This window comes from Nannobrachium achirus, assembly GCF_963921795.1.
Source record: "Nannobrachium achirus genome assembly, chromosome: 15".
NCBI lineage: Eukaryota > Metazoa > Chordata > Actinopteri > Myctophiformes > Myctophidae > Nannobrachium > Nannobrachium achirus.
Window position 1 is genome coordinate 15,086,196 of NC_137822.1, and position 22,062 is coordinate 15,108,257.

Here is a 22,062-nt window from a genome sequence, read left to right on the forward strand (position 1 = left end):
TGTGTGTGTGTGTGTGTGTGTGTGTGTGTGTGTGTGTGTGTGTGTGTGTGTGTGTGTGTGTGTGTGTGTGTGTGTGTGTGTGTGTGTGTGTGTGTGTGTGTGTGTGTGTGTGTGTGTGTGTGTGTGTGCGTGCGTGCGCATTTCAAGGCTGCTCAACAGCACCTCTCTGCTCAGTCAACAGTATTGCAGGCCAGGCTCAGGCTATAGACAGACACACGGACGCATACACACACAGATGCGCTATGGAGATGGTGTGACCACCGCTGAAAAATACTTACTCCACAGTTCCTGCACTTTGCCCTCAGCAGCAGTCAGTCTTGTTTCTATGCTGGACATCTGAGCAAGGTGGCCTGAAACAGAACATTAGCATAGCAAAACTGCATTTATTCTCTGTGCTCAACTAAAGTAATTAACATCAAAGTAAATGGTTTGCCTCTGCTACCTGCATTCACTGAACATCTGTTCAAATTACCTTTATTTTCTTCCTTTATGTCTTGGATTTGAACCTCATTGGTACTGATTCTGGTCTGGTGATCTTGGATTTGAACCTCACTGGTACTGATTCTGGTCTGTAGAGCTGTCAGTTTGCCTCTAAAATCCCATTCGAATTTCATTCATTCATTTTTATAATGTTTCGAAAATAGTCGAATAGTTTATATAATATATAAAATGTATAGTTTTTTTTTTTTTTTACATTTTTTATATATAGTTTTTTTCTAAATGTATAGTTGTAAAATAATAAGCACATTGTTTGCGCAAATTCAGATGCTATAACAGGCTGGGGAAAAAAGCTAAGCTACAAGCCCTAACTACATTGCATCATCGACGGGCTGTGGGCTTGTAGATCGGCTGGAGGCGTGGCTAGCAGCTAAATTGCTTGTTTAGACAGCATGCTGCGTGTCTCCGACTCTCCGTGCCAGACGAGCAGTGCGGAGAGAGAGAGGACTGGAGCAGAGGCTGCAGAGCAGAGCGTAAAAGCCAGCTCCTCTACGTTACTGACAGACAACTATTACATTAGTCTTTGGCTGTCCGCTGTTGTCATAAGTTTCTTAAATGTTACTTTCAACTGAAGCTTGGAAACAGCAGGAGAAATAGCCAAGTAGCTAACCAGCTAATACAATGAAGAAAGGAGACGAGAGGGGCAGAGGAGAGCTCCGGACTGCAGCGATGCAAACTGGTGTCGGGTGTCACACACACAAAGTGCTGTGGCATAACTTTCTCTGCCATGTACACACGTAATTGTTGATCATTTGTGACTTGATGAAAGCATTTATTTTCGCAATGGGAGGTCAGGAAAAGCATTCAAAGCATTTAGAGATTTTAGACCATCCTAACCTGCAACTGACATCTTCAGATTCCTGGATTCTTCCTCGCTGGCTGCCAGTCTTCCCTCGCTGGCTGCCGCCCTGGCCTCCATGCTCCTCATCTTCTCTTGCTGCACCACCACCATGTCTCTCAGCTCCATAAGCGTACCCCAGAGGTCAGGTTGTAAGAGGGAATCTACTTCAGCACTGCTCTGTGTCTTTCTGAGTGGTTCATTCTGTCCCTGAGCCCCGGCCTCAGACAGACACAACAGAAAAACAAGCAAAGCCTCACAACCCTTCATCCTGACACTGAGTCTCTATGGCTGCCTTGCAGCCGTCTTTTATCCTCTCCACCTCCTACAGGAACATTGGACACGTCACTGAACCCACTGGAAAGTTAGGGTACAAACTGGACACTAAATGAAGTCGAGGACCGTCTGAGAATTCCAACATGTGGTTTGATAAGAGCTGGCAATGTTGAATGTCCTGACTCCTGACTTTTTTTGAAAACATGCAGCAAGGTTGTTTTTCTGGTCTGATGCAATAGAGACTGAATGTATTGTCTTTCTGTCTCTAGTGTGACAGTTGTGAGTCATTACTGGATACTGTTAAGTAATTTTAAAATAACAAATACCTAGAGAGGCCTTTCTAGAATACAGAGCAAGAGCATGAACTGAACAATGAGGCTTAGTACACAGAAACAACACTTGCATTTTGAAGAGAGCCAAAACTAAAAATCTGTCCTACTGTATACTACCTTAATATGCAATCTACTTTCTTGTCACTTAAATGTCTGCTGATTTAGGGGGTCTTTATACCAGGACGTTTGGAAACGCTGCCGGTCTCGTTTTGGGTTTATTACCCAAAAAACGTCGCGTTTACACCTGGTTGTTGGTTCGTTTTTCTGTGACAACAGAAGTTGACAACGCATGAATTCAAGCAAAATGTGTCATGTTCCCAGCCTACATAGGCCTATACTGTGTATTTACCCTTCAACTATAAAATATATATTGTTTTTAATGAGACATGCTTTGTAATTAGGCTATGCTCCCAAATCCATATTATTATCGTCTGTTCGCATATTCAATGAGTCCCGCAAAAGGAGGTTTTTAGCGAGGTGAAGTGAAACACCAACAAAAGTCACCTGGAAGATGAAGGTCGGAACATTTATAGCCTATGGAGCATATTTCTGGACATTATCTACGGGGATGGGCTATATAAAGTGAGTTCTGTCTTCTATCTGCAACACAGAAGTAGACCTATAACGCAACATGCTGCGAGGCAACGAACGCAGTAGCCTACAGAGGCACATATGGGTATGGTAGTCTACCATACCTTGATTACAAGGGGAAATAATAAAATGTACTTCTTAAAATAAATTCATCATGCCTGTTGCTAAGTATTGGCAACATGACTGGTGTATTGCATGCATGCCTTCACACGTGCAAGACAACAGCCATGTTGCCATACCTTTGCATTTGCAGAACTGTCGCTGCTGGCGGCCAGCAGCGCCGGAGGAGGAGGAGGAGGAGGAGGAATTTCTTTCTTTTTTTTTTGTGACATTATGAGCGAGTGGCCTATTCTTGGACTCTGACTGGACAGTAAAAGTTAGGAGCGATAGGAGGACGTTTTTTTTGTGATATGAGCAGTTTCTTTTATCTGTCTGTCTGTCTGTCTGTCTGTCAGCATATTCATTACTCGTGTGAGTAGCCTAATTGCAAAGCATCTGGATAAGTCACAATAATTACCTTGAGTGCGCTGCATCTGTGACGTGATGTAGTCCACATTTTGAAGAATTAATCCAGTTTTTAGGTAAAAACAAGGGGAATGCATTATTGCCTGGAATACCATAAATGTTACATGATAAAGTGTACAGTTTACAGCTCCTCGCTGTCAATCAGAACAGCGCACGGCTGCACTGCAAGTGGATGGATCGGCACATGAAGGCAGAGAGGGACGCACAACTATGGGCTTTAATAATCATTAAATGGTCGGTCTCTTGGAAACTCGGAAATGAATGGATTTAATAATTAGTTGGCTGAGAATGGAATACTGGTTTAAAGTAACTTTGATGAGAGGAGAGCTGTTGGTAGCCTAGTGGGCTTGCGACTCCTGTCAAACGAGCTGTATAGTAGCCAGCTGCGCTAAATACTAAATTGATCGGACCTACATAATCTTTACGTCTTTTGCTGGCAGTTGTAATTGATTGGTTTGGAGAAGGATTCCAATTGTAGGCTATAAACATTTTTAAAAGGCTTTCATATAGGCTAGCCTACTCCTGATATTTTCCAAATGAGGTTTGGGCTAATAGATCACTATGTGTTCAGTTTTGGCTATTTTCTGGGTTTTAATTAGGCCTACAACAACACAAATAATAATAATACATTTTCGGTTAGTATGACAGACTGACACTGTATGCAGCAGGGGAGGGGGAGCAGGGGGCTATGACATCATCGCACTCTCCCTCGCCGCCGATTTCCTATATTACACCGGTGCGAAACCAATGCGAAACCGCAGAAATGCACTTTCAGAGCCGAATTCCGAAAAGTATCGGTTAGGGTCATGAAACCGCGTCTCCGTGTGTCAAAATGGCCGAATCAATAGTAAAAACTATCGTCTACAAAAAAATCGACCTCATGTAATGACCCCCTTAGACTAATTGGCAGCAACTTTTTCAGTTTTATCGGTCACAACCCCATGTTTGTGCAATTGGCCAAAAGGTGTTGACGATAAAGATCTTTGGAGATATAGCCTTAGGGTAGTAGAATATACTGTAGTACTCTACGTAAAATTGTAGTGCAATTTACTGCTGCATTTTTTTTTAGCTGTTAGCGTTAATAATAATATTCTATTGCCCTTTTTTGCATCACCGTTGCATACTTGACTATTGTTTAATTGCATGTTGATAGCTTCCAGTATTCAAAAAGGACGCTTGCAGTTGCACACTGTTACACAAACTCCATCCACGTCAATAGGCTACAGCTGTCAATACAACAATACAATACACAACAAGTAAACCGCTCAGGCAGTCAGAAAGCACTTTATAATACAGATAGAATCGTGTTAACATTGACAGACATTACATACGGATAAGGAACTCAGTCAGTAGTTAGCATTGCAAGCCTCACTGTGACATTCTATAAACAAAATAATCTGACAGATTTAAACACATTTTACCACCCGTTCTTATTGCCAACACAAGTCATTAGCTTCACATTTTGTGAGGGGTCATATTTGTCACTGCATGTATTCCTACGAGCTGGAAGCTGCACCTGTCAGCAGGGAGTGTTGGGGCGGGAGGAGTAGGACGAAGTCCCTAAGTTCCCGGTGGGGGCTCCTCACTGGCAGGTGAGCCAGTAGGATACCACAGTGACAACACAGAAATGTGTGTGGGGAGGATTTAATTGACATAATGACTAAATTCAAATTGTAGTGAAAAAAGGAGTAAAAAATAATTAGCTACTCGAAAAAGAAAAATGGTACTTCAGCATTCAAACTTGGACTTGAAGGCAGAAAACTGAAAACGATTTTTGAAGCAGGACTGATGTAGCAGTTTCCCATGCTCTGCCATTTCCATTATGCACCATGTAGTAGATTGGAAAATAGTGTGCCAATACAAAATTAAAATATCCTTTAAAAATCATGGTGAAATTAAAAGGATCTTTCTCTTCCTTTCACATCAGTAATCCCAGATGGCAGAGATGAAAAGGCTTAATTTGTTGTTTTATTTTAAACTAGTCCTTACCCGTTCAAAGATATGAGCTCCGAAATGATGTGCAGTGTGTGGGTTATGGGGTGTGCACTGTGCACACAGTATATGAGGGATGGAAAGTAACTTTCTGGTGCTTGCATGATAATATGTAGGAGCATCAATGTAAGAAATACCTGTTTCGTTTAAAGGCTACAGAGATACTGTGTACCGATCTACATGACAACATCTGAAAGAGGGCCAGCCAACACCCCCCCCCACCACCCCCGCCCCCCCCCCCCCCCCCACACACACACACACACACACACACACACACACACACACACACACACACACACACACACACACACACACACACACGCAGAGCTGGTTAAACATGTTGTTTAACATGTTTGCTAGATGCAGAATAGATATGCCTCATGCTAGATGCAGAATAGATAGTAGTTACACCATAAAAATGCTAATATACAGCATATGATTTGTGAAAGTGACAAACGGGCTTCACAGTTATGTCAGGTGTGTTCATATGCTAATGGTGATGCGATTTCAGATCAATTGCTCCAGCCACTGAGGAGAAACGCTGTGACAGACAGACAGACAGACACTCACTCAGACAGACATTCGCAAAATTATAGTATAGATGTAACTTTACAGGCCCTCCGTTGAAGGAATGATATTGGATATTTTGCCATGTTTGCACACAGAACACCGTGTCTAGATAGGAATTATGCGTGGTCGCTGTCTGCCACTCCTAAACACGGAGAACCCCCACGCCGCTTATTCTCTTTCCAGACCCTAGCAGGCAACACTAGCCCCAGACACAGCTGTTGTTTTCTCTGCAGACAACCTGCTACCTAGGATGCCAATTCCATCCCGTGGTAAAAATTCCATCCAGTCACGACCATCTCATTCTGAAACTCTGTCCCCTAACAGAGCACAACTGCCCCAGGAAGGAAAAGTCAGATGGGGATAATTCCTGTCATGCCAATTTCTGTCTTCTTGAGAATGACATCAGATGAGGTTGTTGCTCTTTTAACCTTGCATCAAACAAACTGTCATTGCATTGTTTTTTTTTGTCAGTAATGCTTTGATTGAATACTTCAAATTGTCAGAAATGTAAACAGCACAAGGTAGAATCAGACATTAAGGCTAATAGGATAACACACAAAAGTCCTGGCGACTTTCTTCCATTGTGGTCCAACTTAGTTGTAGGACTTGCTTAGTAGTCAATATGTGTTTTATCCATTAGCAGAATATTAACCATCTTTAATTATCATTGTGCATCTCATCTTTGTTGCCGTTAGAGCGGCCCGGATGGGAACCGCAAGGTTCCCAGTTCGATCCCAGGCTCCCCCAGAGTTAGTGTCGAAGTGTCCTTGAACAAGACACTGAACCCCTAATTGCTCCTGATGAGCAGGTTGGTGCCTTGCATGGTTTCCTCTGCCGTGTGTGTGTGTGTGTGTGTGTGTGTGTGTGTGTGTGTGTGTGTGTGTGTGTGTGTGTGTGTGTGTGTGTGTGTGTGTGTGTGTGTGTGTGTGTGTGTGTGTGTGTGTGTGTGTGTGTGTGTGTGTGTGTGTGTGTGTGTGTGTGAGTCTGCTGTCGTCAGGTGGAAACCTTGTCCAAATTAAATGGTACCTTTTTTACTATTTTAAAAACATTTTAAAATAGTGAAAATCGCTGCTCTACAAGCTCGCAAAGCTCCTCATCACGATGCTTTGTGAGCTACTTTTGTGACACTCTTCTATGATGAAGTAGGTGTTAATTAATTCATAAAAAAAGGTTTCTGCCCGACAGCAATGATATTCAATACAGTATACAGTATATTGTATTCACCTACAGTACATACCCGTCCCGAGCATTTGTCATTGCTCAAGCTGTGCAAGTTCGTAGACAGAGTTCATGTAATTAAGCCAGGACATTGTTAAAGGCACGTTTTGATTTGTGATAACTTCACAAGCCATAGTTTATGGAGTGGGCTGATATTTCAGCCCTCGGGCGGATGATACTGTAGCAACAAAAACAACATGGTCATTTATCACATTAAAGTCTTATTTATTCCCAAAGACAACCAGAAAATATGATTTGATCTACACATTTAAGTTAATGGATGACTAGATAGATTACTGTCAACAAGAACATGTTACAGTTTCTGCTTCCATGTTTTCTACAAATGACAGGAAAGGTTGCCAGGCTGTATACAATTTTGAAATGGATCCTGAAGGGAAGAGTTTCATCCATGTTTGACATGGTGACTGAGTTGAGTACCTTCTGCAGTGAGCTCACTCATGGGATCTTTTTCAGCACATGTTGACTAATGCTTGCACTGATACGTCATCTGCCCTCAACTGATGTGGCGGACCAGTGGACACCTCAACTCAAGCTAAAGCTTTACTTTCCCTAGGGCTGATACAGCAGCTGACCAATCAGCGCAAGCTGAAGTGCCAGCTCGTGCTGAACTGTCACCGTGAGTGAGCGACCTCCCTGCTGAAGCAACTGTGGAAGGAAAATTCATGAGTTTATCTGGACGCAAAGGAACCAAAACACAGAGTGGAAAGCAGTGACTTGCAAAGGTTCACAGAATGGTGACTCCGGCCATGTTTTCAGCCAGTTCCTGGCTCACACTGTCGGGGAAATCCATCCATTCACCGGGGCAGTTCCTTATTGACAGTAATGTCATACTGTCAATCTATTTATACAATTAATGAGTTTATCAAATGCTATTTATTTGTTTTCATTGTGAATAGATAAGGCTATATGGGTATGTGATAAAACATATTATAGACCAGCGTCAATCTATGGAAAAGTGATGCAGGATATTGGATAACCTCTTTGAACGATGAATGACCGTATGATTGAAGACAAACTGCCGTTTGTACTGTTCAATCTGTACACCTACATTCCCCTTCCCTCAGCCATAACGGAGTGTCTGTTGGCTGACTGAAATTAGTCTCTCGCTTAATGTTTTTTCATCAGTCCAGTCCATCCAGTGCCGGTATTCTGTCCTGTCTCTTTGTGTTTTGCTAAGCTCCTCTCCATAGCGCTATAAGAGGGGGGCCTGCTACGCACACTGCATCTGGATCCACTTAAACACAAAAAAGAGCCCAAGCAGCTCCAGCCATAATGCTTGCTGCAGTCCTGAGAGCTCCATAGTCATAGCTGCTCTTACTGTGGCTCTCTGTCTGTCTCGTCTCTTTACCTCCTGGACAGATGGACAGACGAGTATAGACCTCACCCAGGCATCTAGACAACGTCTGCAAGACATTATGTCGAGTTTGATAAGTCTGTAAAAAGAGACAGGGAATTTACTGGTGTGCTCAACCCTGTTTACTATGCCTGCCCAGCTAAGTGTATATAAACTACTCATTTAGGTCTAAGGGGCAATCACAGAGTGATGGAGATGCTGTTGCTTATTTGGATGGCATTCCAGTCCTAAATCATCACAGCATGTTTGTTATGTTTGCCAAATGAATAAACTAGAGCCAAGCTAATGGTAGAGATGGTAACAGATTCCAGTGTTTCCCCTAGGATGAAGCTGTAGCAGCGGCACTGAATCCTTAATCTCTTTAGCGGAACCTAAAAATGTGTTATTTCTATTAATTCCCCCTGAAAATAAGAAGTCAGGTGTCTTTGAGATTGTCAGGTCTCGCAGAGTCACTGTGGCCCTGTGAATCGCCTTGAGGCCTAACACTGTGTATGGGCAATACCGAGGCTTCTTTCACAGATGTTTTCTTGCACATTCCAATCAAATGATTAGGTTTATTGTTAAGTAATGGAGTTGCTTTCTTGACAAAACAAACTAATCTACTGTTGTACCTTGATTAAATATGCTGAGATGATCAAGTAAGCGCAACGACCTGAATATGAATTCATGAAATCATGTTAGAAAAACTATACAAGATAATCATGGAAAATGTTTTGAATATTCAAGTAGATTCTGATCAGGATACAAGTATTTACGTGTGTGTGTGTGTGTGTGTGTGTGTGTGTGTGTGTGTGTGTGTGTGTGTGTGTGTGTGTGTGTGTGTGTGTGTGTGTGTGTGTGTGTGTGTGTGTGTGTGTGTGTGTGTGTGTGTGTGTGTGTGTGTGTGTGTGTGTGTGTGTGTGGCATTTATATATACACACTATCATGACATGACTCATGCCCAGTCTTTATTTAAGTGAGCAATGTGATAAAGTACCAAGGGCCTGATAAGTTATCAATCTGCTTGTATTGTGAACACATGATGTCATCAAGTCAGCTTGTTGAACAAAATACTTGTCCTGCTACACCTGCTCTCACGCCATGGTATTCACACCTGTGTGAAGTGAGCGTTGCATAGGGATGGGTATCGTTAGGATTTTTATTTATCTGGTTCCGGTGCTGCTAAGCTGCCTGTTTCTGAGGGAGAGCCTGCCCTCCAGCTCACTCACACAATATAACCTCGCGTCACCACGGTATTCCTTTACAAAACAGGTCGGTTGATCCGGTCTAGACCGGATGACATCCTACGTCATGTTGTAGTCAAAACGGACTACACTTTGGCCGGAACTACCAGACCGGAATCAGTTTTAACCCAGTTAGTGCATGCGCTAACTACTTAAAACTGGGTTAAAACTGATTTCCGGTTTGGTAGTTCCGGCCAAAGTGTAGTCCGTTTTGACTACAAAATGACGTAGGACGCCATCCGCTCCCGACCGGATCAAAAGCCCGAAATTGGAAGCGATCCCAGGCTACACACAATACAGTCCAATCAGTACTCTGCGCTTGAAAATAGATTTATTTTCCGTTTTTTAACGAGAGTAGAGTAATATTAGGCTTCAACTTCTTAGCGTGTGTCCGAGAGGAAAAGACGCACCTCGTACACTGGCCAGTGGCCTTCAATGTTGGCCCTGCAGTTTGTCCTCTTAAAGTGTTAGTTCAGCTATTTTTGACATAAAGCTGTGTGAAATACTTGCCATTAAAATAGTGGTTACAAATGTATTAATTCATTACCAGAGTCCCGTGGTCAGAGTTCTGGTCAGTTTTAGATGAATATAAAGTAGTTCCGGTGATTTGGCAGGGGCTCATGGCCCAATCATTAAAAATAGATGAATCCACAAAACTAGCGTCATTTGTATTGACCTATTTCTACCAAATAGACCAACTTTCGTTCAACTTTGACCCCTCTGTCACATGGTACTATTTTTTGTGTCCAGTATCACTACGTCGCTGCAACGTATTTCCCCAAAACAAGGTGCTTTGCAGTCAGCTGATCAGAACGAAACCTCGCTCTATATGGTAGAAATAGGCCAACAATACAAATTACGCTAGTTTTGTGGATTAATCTATTTTCAATGATTGGGCCACGCCAAATGGCCCCCACCCCATTGGAACTACTTAATATTCATTAGAAACTGACCTGAACTCTGACCACGGGACTCTGAATTAATACATTTTTAACCACTGTTTGAATTATTAGCTATTATTATTAGCTTTATGTCAAAAATAGGTGAACTAACACTTTAACGTTGAATAAATGCCACTGGTTTCTCAGTGTGATTTGGATGTTTGGTGAGTGGAAATACCTCTTCATTTTCACTGGTTTTATTTTTTGTGTAGGAATCTCAGAGCACAGTCGACGTTGTGCGCTGATTATTTTAACATAACATGGCAAACTGCTGGTTTGCAACTCTTTGCAAGTGGCTGTGCTTTTAGATGAATGTTGCTGTGTAATATTATACAACAGATAGTTCCAATGAAGCAATCTGATTGGTTGAAATAGCTTTCTACCCGTGCGAATAATGAACATTATCACACAGGTCTCATCAAACAAAGAAATCTGCTGTGCCCGGTCGCAAAATAGCTTTTATTGTTTCTGTAGGCGATGCCTTGTAAGCGGCTACACTAGCAGTTTTCATGTGAAGTTAAGGGACATAGTGGCGAAATATGGCATTAAAAAATTATGAACTTCAATCGAATATCTTAATTACAATGAAATTAAAAGTTGACGTGTTTTATTTAAAGGGAAACTGTTGGGTTGTGCCTTATCGTAGTTAATGGCACTTCAGCCTTGCCTACGGAACTCGCCAGTCGGCAGCAAGGCTGGCGTGCCAATAACCAAGATACTGCACAGTGCACACCCTCTCGTGTAATATTGCTTAATTATAGCGAGATCCATCCAACGTTCTATCCATTGTACATTTACTAGCGAGAACGGGCTCTCCATCCACCATCCCCAGAGCTGTTGATAGCCACAGGTCCACGTTGTAGTGACAGCAACGTAAACAATGCTGCATAGATTAACTTTCGCTGCTGTCATAATTATTGTAACTCATTAAAACTTGGAAGTTTCTCAAACGTAACTTCCAAGTTCACGGGGGGAAAGGGCAGAGGAGTCTTGCCTGCTGCGCTGAACCAACATGGTCTGTCTCAGTCTCAGCGTGACCAGACACACACACACACACACACACACACACACACACACACACACACACACACACACAGGCGAGCGGCTGAGGGCGCACAACACAGACACATTGCTTGCCAGTGTGCAGTGTATGCGTGCACTCAAACTTTAATGTTGATCATGCTTGACGTGATAAAATCATTTGTTTTTGCGTTTTAAAAAAAAGACATTCGAATGGCAATTTCAACATTCAAATTATATTCTATTCCCGCAATTTGTTCCGACAACTCTAGTGTGTGTGTGAGAACTTTCTGTGTTTATGAGGGAGTGTATAATGATCATGTTTGTGTATTAGCAGACACGTTTAGGTTGGCTCGTTGGATCATAAAGTGTGTTGTTGATTGACAACCGGGCCAGTCTGGCACATTAATAATTTATGACCATGTTCCTATTAGGCTCCAAGCCTAAGCCCTTAACTTTCCAACTGCCTCGGGTCCCCACCCTGGCTGAGTGTAACATCTCCCAGCCCTGCTGTGGGTCATGCTGGCAATGGAATTAGGTGTAATCCCAAACCCCTTCTCCTCATCTCTACTACTATATGCCTGCACCAGGGACATGCTGGGCCCTTGATTCAGCCTGGGAAAAAGAGTTAGAGAGGCCCTCATTGCGCGCTATAGAGAGAGAGATCTCTCTATAGCGCTGCTGCTACTCAAAGATTTGTGACAAAGTGACAAGCCAGTGGGCCAATTACATGAGTTATATTTCGATGTTGTCGGGTGGAAACCGTTTGTTTTGTATTTATCATTTTAAAAAGGATTTAAACTAGTGAAAACAGCCGATCTACGGTGCGAGGCGTTGTGTGCTTGTAGATCTGCTGTTTTCACTACTTTTGTGCGACGGCCTTGTATGATGAAGCAGGGCTTTGCTTTGTAATTAAGAAATTACAAATTTGAAACTTGGAGATATGAGGTTTCTGCCCGACAATGACGATTTACTTTGTTGGCCGCCTAGCCCCCAAAATGGAACAATTTTTTTTTCCTAATGGCCGGCCTGGACCGGCCGGGAATTAACCGGCCGCTCGGGAGTTGTCCCGCTTTTCCCAATGGCCAGCACGTCCCTGGCCTGCACGACTCAGACACTCTGGCTACATTCTCCACTGGGCTTCTGAGTAAACAACCACACACACTTATATGCAAACACATGCACGGTGCCCGGTCCTCTCCTCTCTGCTCTTCCCGCATGCCCCCTGTAATTAGAAGGCTGCCTGGTTTTAAGTACAATAACTTGCGTTCCGACATGGAGGGACAGACAGGACGGATGCCAAGTGTCAGTTGTCTGACATTTCTGACATTGTTAGACAAGGGTCTGATTTCATCTCCTGATGGTACATGAGACTCTGTGTGTGTGCGTGCGCGCGTGCGTGCGTGCCTTGCGTGCGTGCGTGCGTGTGTGTGTGTGTTCGCGTAAACCGAGGAGGAATGTGTGGGGCTGTATATTGTAAGGGGCTGTGAAACTGAGCAGTCACCAGTTGTTTTGATATGGGCCGCAGTGTCATAACCACATGAACCCCCAGCGTCCCTTTTCTGGGGATGAACGTTCTGTGAAAATCTGCAAGATCCCATTGTTCAGTGCTTTGGTGTGTAGAGGGAAGAAGGATATATAAGTATGGACCCCTGGGGGACACCGGTCAACTAAGTACAGTAGGCCTATATAGGGGTTAAAGTGTGCAGAGTACTATAGCAGAGTATTAGATTTAGTGGGACCCCCGCCCTCCCCCAGAAGGTTCATTGCTGGTGTGCACTGTGCAGTGGTAAAGAATTCAGAAACATGGAACAGTAACTCAGTGAAAGTCTTCATCAGTATTAATTGAAACAAGACAGGGTCTACTAATAACAACGTGTGGATCTCTGACATCATGTTGATGATTAGTCCTGCCCGGTTATGTAGTCCAGTAGTTTTATTATTTTTAAAATGAAATTGTTATTTGTGTTTTATTAGCTTGCCTATAAGTTAAATATTCTCAAATAGAAACTTTAAGCAAATCTTACGATTTTGAAGGTACACACTTTTGTTTTTGACAAAATGTCAGTCAAAACGTCGATAATCGTGGTCTAGGATGGGCTGTCACGATTATGACATTTTACATGACGATTAATTTCACTCAAATAATTGCGATTAACGATTTAATTGTGTTTTTGTCGTTGACAATTACATTTCTGTTTGGCTTTTAGGCTTTTAAGTTGCTTGTGGTAGATATGACACATAACCTAAATATACAAAGAAATTACTGACATATTTGACAACTGTATACTTAAAAAATAACATTGATAGTGGAAATAGCCGACCGCGACGCACTGTGAGCTTGTAGATCTGTTATTTCCACTATTTTTGATAATAATAATAATTGCGATCAGTCGTCATCGAACCCCAAAAAATCTGGCATGGGTCTGGATCTAAGCGAGAGAGGGGGCACACAAGTGGAAAAGGCCCAGAAACCATGCCGTGGGTTGTGTGTACGTCAGCTAACTGTTAACATACCAAGAGAGAGCGGATTATAAAACGCCAGCGAGTGATTCTCCTATGAGCTCACTGCCAAACAATGTGCTTCATGTTTCTCCATCTGCAACCTTTTTTTTCTTCCTCCTCCTCGGTTTTTATAGTCCGTCTTCCCTTCATCTCCTCATTTCCCCAGAGCTGTGTGACTGTGGTATTGTTAATGGGGCTTTCTTTCTTGGGAGCATATCGTGGAAGCGAGTGCATTTCGCCTTGATTGCACCGCATCGTCCTATAGTTGGAGTTGTAGCTGGTAGCTACTGTATGTTCATACAGTGGCATGATGATCAATAGGGGCGGCATAGCTCAGGGGTAGAGAAACCGTTATTAGAGCACGAAGGGTTCCCGAAGGGTTCCCAGTTCGAATCCGGGCTTCCCCTGAGTTAATGTCGAAGGGTCCTTGAGCAAGACTCTGAACCCCTAATTGCCCCCGGTGAGTAGGTTGGTGCCTTGCATGGTTTCCTCCGCCACCGGTGTATGATGTGTGTGTGAATGGGTGAATGTAATTCACAATCTATGTAAAGCACCTTGGATAAAAGCGCTATATAAATGCACCATTTACCATTTAAAATGCACCATGTTTGTTATGCCACAACTGCAGTGATGGTGTAGGAGTTCATACTCTTACATCATCTAAATTAGGGGTGGGCGATATTGTGATAGTTATCGTTGAGACGATACAATGTCTGCACGATATGCCTTTTCAGAGGTATCGTATGTATCGTGATACAATTGATGGAGCCTTGTTAGAAATCCTGTTCAATCATTAATACAGAGATTAGTTGCAGAATTCAATTTAAACCTGCATTTTGCTCCAAATCAGTAGTTCTCAAACTTGTCAGTATACAAATGAAACCAAATGGACCCGTAAGGGTCCATTTGGTTTCATTTGTGTCAGAGTTACATACTTGTCACATACTGTCAGAGTTACATACTTGTAAAGTTCAAATTAGACCTCCCAAAAGGAACCCAGGGAGTCTAGTTTTTGTCAAGTAACTTGAAAAATAACCATAAAAACCAATGTGAAAAAGAATTGTAATAAAATCTTGTATCATGATACAGCTTCGGAAAATATCGTGATATTGTATTTTTTCATATCGCCCAACCCTAATCTAAATACAGAATCTAACTATTAGATCAATATTGTGATATGAGACTAGTCTATGATTTAGGATGTTGTAATATTGTGATATAAGTGTTGTCCACAAGTTCACAATGCATTACGTGGTGACGTGTCGTGAGCTTGTATTTAAAAAGATAGGGTAGTTGATAGTTGATTTTGTCTGCATCTCCCAGGATTAGAAGGTAGTATCATGGCCCATATCATGAGATTGGTGAAGATGTCATGATCTAGGGCCTGTAGGACCTTGTTTATTTGTTTATTTGAAAAGGATCCCCATTAGCTGATGCTGTAGCAACACAATAAAACTACAACAACATTAAATTGCATTAATTCTTATTAGTACATTAATATGAAATAGATTAAAACAAATACTGGTAGGAAATAACTTTTTCAAATTAATTTAGCCTCAAGCTATTCCTTAACTGCTTTCCAGTAAATACAAAAGCACTTTTTTCTTAAAGGCTGATTTATTTTGTGTTATGTGACTGGGTGATGGCGGCCAAGCCAGGACTGGACTGGAAGAGATCTTTGAAGTGGCCAGCTCTGGTACTGCAAGCTCAGGCCCACACAATGACCATTTTGCTCGACGCACAAGCTCACTCGTTGGAGGTAGTTTGTAATGCATTTGCAAACTACATTAGAAACCACCCCCAATGAGCGAGCTTGTGCGTCGAACATAATGGTCGTCATGCTCAGAGCGTGGTGCTTTATTATTGTCATCAAGTTAATGACAATGACAATAATATTAATATAATAATGGAGTATGTGCTGGGGTAGCAACTATCATTGAAGTTAGTGGGCAGGGATTTTCTGTAGGGGTGGGCGATCTGGTGATAATTATCGTTGAGATGATATGCCTTTTCAGAGATATCTTATATATCGTGATACAATTGAGGGAGCCTTGTAAAAAATCCTGTTTAATCGATTATACAGAGATTCATTACAGAATTCAATTTAAACCTGCATTTTGGTCTAAATCAGTAGTTCTCAAACTTTAAAATGTCAAGGTCTCCATTTATCTCTGACAGTATACAAATGAAACCAAATGGACACGTAAGGGTCCATTTGGTTTCATTTGTATACTGTCAGAGTTACACACTTGTAAAGTTGAATTTAGACCTCCCAAAAGGAACCCAGAGAGTCTAGTTTTTGTCAAGTACCTGAAAAATAACCATAAAAACCAACGTAAAAAATAATCTTGATAAAATCGTCTATTACGTCTATCATGATCCAGCTTGGGAAAATATTGTGATATTGTATTTTTCCATATCGCCCACCCCTAAGGTAACTCAATCGATGCTTTTCATGTGACTGGGTTATGATCTCATGATGAGGTAGGCCCATAGAGTTATAATATATCTAGAGGGAATGAAAGCTGCTCACAAGCAGCGCATAAAGCACCCGGAAGTACCTCTACTTCCTGGGTTGGCTCCAATGTTGGAGGGTAAGGTTAGGTAGGCCCTGGTGTCTTGTGACTTGGAGCTGCACTGGGTTCTGAGGTCATGATTATACTTAAAGCTTTGTGTCATTTATAATGATGCTAAAAGCACTCTAATTACATCATCAGTCCCCACACCCAGGCCAGCAGTGTACTGTACGTGCGATGATAGACTCATGTTGTTCAAGGGGCCTATTATTTTGTTTTCATTCTCCGGGGGCATTTCTATTAGGTTCATTAGGTTTTCGACCGTGCGTGCGTGCGTGCGTGCGTGCGTGCGTGCGTGCGTGTGTGTGTGTGTGTGCGCGCGCTAGGGATGGGACGACAAGCAATATTATCGTTTATCGTGATTAAAAAACACTCACGATAATCGTATCGTGGAGATTTTATTTATCGTGAAATCGTCCTCCGTCATGCACTGGGATCAATTCACCTTTTATTTGCCGAGCTGCATATCTTGTACCACTTAAATCCTCTATTGGTAAAACATATTTATAATATACGTACTTGATCGTCTTTTTTTCTACCAAATCTCTGCCAAAGAATTGACAATCTACAAGGAACGCATTGTGAGCTTGTAGATCTGCAATGTTTTGGCAAATGTCCCGATTATCGCGGATATTTTGATTATCGCGATATCGTAAGTGGTGATTTCTTTGGTCACAATAATCGTGATATGAAATGTTCATATCGTCCCATGCCTAGTCTGTGCGCAGGTACTAGTCTTGCAAACCGTTGGACTGATCATCCATCCTCCATATAGGCCATGCCGCTTTCCCGTTATTTTTCACTGCAGTCAACACTCAGAGACCATCTAACATTCACGTTTGCACCTTTTTCTTCTTGCTTGGCACGTTTCCTGCATCAGTATGGCCGAACCACTCAACCTGTCATGAGTTGCGTAGACTCATGCTTGACGACAGCTGAGAAAAGGCAGGAGATAGTGCAGTCATGTCGCAAGAGCCCCTGGCTGCCAAGGATTCTTTGTTCCCTCCAGAAATGGCCAAACAACAACTGTTCCCGTTCCAAAAACACATAGTTATGCTTGTTTCCCTGAAGACAAATGTCTTCATTATGATCACTTCAAACATACATTTCACAATTCACCTCGAGTTGAGACAACGCATGGCAGGCAGTTGTTTGGGCAGCGCTTTTAAGTTTAGATGGAAGAAAGGTGAAGGCTATGCTTTCCTCCCTGTTATCAGCTCTGTACTCCCAACTTTCAACTGTATGTTTTAAAAAGCCGGTCCAGCTTCCAGAACTCGTTCTTTGTCTCCTGTAAACATTTTAGACTTAAGGAAAGGGAAAGAGCATGGCTTGGAAGGAGTGAGAGGGAGAGGAAAAGCAGAGAGAAAGGGGGGGTGGGGACGACAGGGTTGTGGGTTGATATGTGGGAGGAGGGGCTTCTTGTAATCATCTTGTGATTCGCAAACACAAGAACAAGGGAATCTTTTTTTCATTCTCCCCCAGTTACAAGTCTGAATTTGTTTACAGTTGGATCTCATGAGCTTTCATCACTTTGGTTGGCATGAGTTTTGCATGCTGGTGTGGTTTTGTTTGTGTTCTTATTATCAAGTGTGTGGTGGTGGTTCTTTCCTCTCTCTCTCGCGTGTGTTTGCTAGGGAAGGTAGGAGGGGCCTAGCCAGCTGATGTCATTCAGCACAGCAGGCCGTGCCTGAAAGAGGGCCTTTGTTGGCAGCTTGTAGCATGAAGCAAGTCCCTCTGCTCTGCTTTGCTCTGGACACACGCTCACTCACACAGGGGACAGGAGCGAGGAATGGCAGTGTTTGGACGGCAACGCTGCCCACTCCACTGACACATCTGCATGTCCGGCACACTTTTTAGATTGAATGGATGCACTATCGGGCTGATTCTGGTCTTTTTTTTAAGCGGAGCTAGCAGAGGACTAAAGGGAAAAACAAGATGGAGCCACTGGGAGGAAAAAGTTTGTAGACTTTTGTTGGGTAGAGCGGAGCCCACTTTTCTATTTGGAAGAAGACAGGAGAAAAAAGGGGGTTTACAACAGCTGGAGGAATCTGAGAAGATATAAGCACCCTTGATGTCTTTGTGCTATGTCTTTTTCATGCGTTTTTGGTCCTTTTGTGCTTTAGAAGGCTTTTCTTTATTACCACTCGTAGAAAGGGGACATCGGAGTGACATCAGATTTGAAAAAGGAGCACATTTTTAAGCGGGAAGTGGAAAAACAACAAATGAAAATGTTGGAGATTTGCCTGAAATTGGTGGGGTGTAAATCCAAAAAAGGCCTCTCATCCTCATCCAGCTGCTACTTGGAAGGTAAGAATGTTTTGGGGAGGATCTTCCGTACGCTCATAGGGTGGTGGTGTTCATTAAAATCTGCGGTAAAAGAAAATAACATTAGGAACGAGCTATATTTTATTTAGACCAAGTTTTCTCTACTGTAGCCTTGGCTGTTAGTTAGCTCTGGAAAGTGTGTGTGTGTGTGTGTGTGTGTGTGTGTGTGTGTGTGTGTGTGTGTGTGTGTGTGTGTGTGTGTGTGTGTGTGTGTGTGTGTGTGTGTGTGTGTGTGTGTGTGTGTGTGTGTGTGTGTGTGTGTGTGTGTGTGTGTGTGTGTGTGTGTGTGGAGGAGGGGCGCAGGGGGTTAGAAAGCTGTAGAGTGCAGGGGAGGGTGAGGGAGGCCAGACACACTGGCTAGCTGCAGAGAGGAGAAGTGGAAAAAAAGAGGGAGAAGAGAATACAAGGAAATCTGATTCCCAGCCATGTCCCATTTAACGTTTGTTTATGAGGAGAGCGGGCTCTAATCTCAGTCTGCAAGCTTTTCTGTAGCTTTCTGGTCCTTTCCTCCTCTTCCGTCCTGTTCATTGCTTCTATGCATAATGCAGTGGCAACATAATGTAAACCTATATGCTTTGAATTCCTTTTCGTCTGTGTGCAGGCTACAGTCGACTTATTTTCCATTACTTCAGGTTGGCGTAGGATCTTTTCTACTCGAAGCAAAGCGGGCTAATTGGATTTGCCTTGTCTGAATGAAAGATTAATGCAAATCGACGAAAAGCAGTGTACATTACATTTGGATTTAATGAACAGAGAAATTGATCTGTAATGGAATAGTCAGTGAAGTCCTCTGTGTGCCAGAGATTGTGCAACCAAATGATTTAATGGAGAAAAAAGCCATGCAACACTCCCCAGTAAAGTCAATAAAACTGATTAACCACTTTCAACATGACCTCACGACTTTGGGCTAAGATCTATAACGCTGTAGATCTATAACGTGTAGAGATGGCTTGCACATCTGCTACTTTTTAAACACCTTCATGTGACAAAGTAGACAATAATGCTCAAGTGGTCTCAGTCACACACAAATGTCATGCATATATATGGCATACAAAATGACATGCTAGATATAGCATGGTTCTGAAGTGATTTATTTTTCTTTTTGTACATTAAACCTTGGGGCACCCTCATAAAAAGAAAAAGGGGAAATCTAACCTAACAATTTAGGTAGTAAGCGTTAATGGAGAGAATTCTGGGGTTCTCCCAACTCTCTTCAATCATCATCATATGTACAAATTAAAGAGCAAAGAACGTTTTCTTCTCTCTTAACTCTAATCTAACGACTATAATCATGGTCTTCCCACCAGAGGGGCTGTTAACACTTCTCTCAGATTCAGTAGCTTGTCAGTCTCACCCCTGGTACTTCCAACACTTCCCCCAAGTCTTCAATCTGCATTTTAGGGCCTCAAGATCTAAAGCCTGGTTCATGTCTCTGTGTTGTTCTCCGCCACCTCCCACCCAGGTGATGCAATAAAAGTATCCAACCAGGAGGGTATCCTTTACCACCCCCAGGATGTAGAGTTGAGTGAACTGGATTATGATGGCCGTTGAAATATCTTGGTAACACTGTACACATGACATTCTTTATCACATATCGGTATGCTGTGGCGAGAGTTTTAAGTGCTCTCCCATTACGCATAGCGATGCCGTCATAGTTCCGCGAGAGCTTCAAGAATTCCACTAATTTAATCACGTTTGAGTGCCACTGACAAAACGAGACGCATTTTCCACCTTGAAAAGTTTCAAACTTTGTCTGGTGAAAACATGTAAATGTTTTGTTGAGCGACATGCGTTGTGCAGCAAGCTCTGTTTTGCCTGAGCATAAGTTGGTCTTAAACGTGTGAGTGTGCTCCTATTCAGTACATGTGCCAGTGTGCTCTGACCATCTCACAAAGAGCTGTGGTATTTGGTCAGTAAAATGGACATGTGTGGTGTGGGTCCCTCCAGGGCACTGAACACACGCGCCATGCGCAGAGTAAAAGCCTCAGTGTTAATTTGCGTTGTTTGTTTAATAAAGCAGCAAAATGGACAGTGTCCAATTTTACACTCTGATTTCAATTAACGCTGCTGGGGCTTTTACTGTTTTGATATGATTGATTCATTATTTGTACATTATGACTAACCTACTCCCTCTCACATGTGATCTGTCCTTGTTTCCCTATCCTCACTTCTCTGAGTTATCTATCTTGCAGACAGTGCTACTTGACTAGTTTTATCTTTTCCCCACGTTAAACCTGCAACCCAGAACTTGTTTTACTGAATACGTTATCTTGTATCTTTATGGAAGAGTATGACGCGTAGCCCTGCCTAAAGCTCAGAAGTGCAATATCTCCCCTGACTGAGATTCCATCTTGGGAGAGCAATAAAGTAGTTTGGTCTCCCATGTGGGAAAACGCAGGTTCAAATCAAATTAAACCTATGAATTTTTCCGCTTTTAATTTAAAAAAGAGAAAAAAAAGGAAAAAATACTGCTGTTTGCTTGTTAGACCATTAGTTTTTGGGCTTGAATCCAGGACGAGAAAACAGTTGTTGCGACCGTCAGGTCGCAGTTACTATCAAAAACTCCACCGGCTGTCAGTCAGTCAGTCTGTCCGTCATGTCACGTCACACTTTTGGCCCTACTCTGTCTCTGCCACCGTTGCCCCTATCCATGCCAAACTTTGTACACACACTCCTTGGATGGCAAATCACAACCTCCACCCTTCATTTCTTCTAGCGCCACCATCAGGCCGATTTTTGCAAAACACATTTTTTGGACACTGCTCCTACACATTTTGGCCTAAAATCATGCAAAGTGGTACACAGTATGTCATCAACATGGATCTGTCCCTTTATTCCCTCCTGATTGGCTACGATTGCCTTCTAAAGTTTGTGTATGCGACCTGACGGTCGCTTATCTCCCGATTAGGGAGTCTTTAAATCTTACCCATGCTCATGTAACTATGGGTTTGTTAAGTAAAACTTTAAAGTCTTTACCGCAGTTAACTGTAGGCTGAATCTGGCTAGTTCACGGGCAAAGATAAATCCATATCCTACTGTAGAAGAAGTGACATTTGGTGATACAGTACCATTACTTATACCTGGAAGATACATTTTAATCCATGTTTATGGAACCAGCCCCTTGGCAACAAATTATGCCATTGTCGTATAACCTTGCCCAAGACACTTATCAGTAGGCAACGTAAATGTGGTCCATGCATAGTCATTTTGTCAGACAGAATTTGACTGGTGTTGGATGATGGAGCAGTGGTATTTTG

At 42.5% G+C, this 22,062-nt stretch overlaps 1 protein-coding gene across 2 annotated transcripts in view; it reads left to right on the forward strand.

Moving 5' to 3' along the window:
• Positions 1 to 22,062, forward strand: part of abl1 (c-abl oncogene 1, non-receptor tyrosine kinase) — a gene marked incomplete at its 5' end in the record, with an annotated part of 48,297 nt that overhangs the window by 9,263 nt on the left and 16,972 nt on the right. The window contains one exon of one of the 2 annotated variants that reach the window (XM_080743916.1): positions 18,703 to 18,787. The exons of the other annotated variant lie outside the window; for it this stretch is intronic. Within the exon in view, the coding sequence (XP_080600042.1) occupies positions 18,703 to 18,787 (85 nt within the window). Of the gene's footprint in view, positions 1 to 18,702; positions 18,788 to 22,062 lie in introns of those variants that run through there. 2 annotated transcript variants of the gene reach the window in all.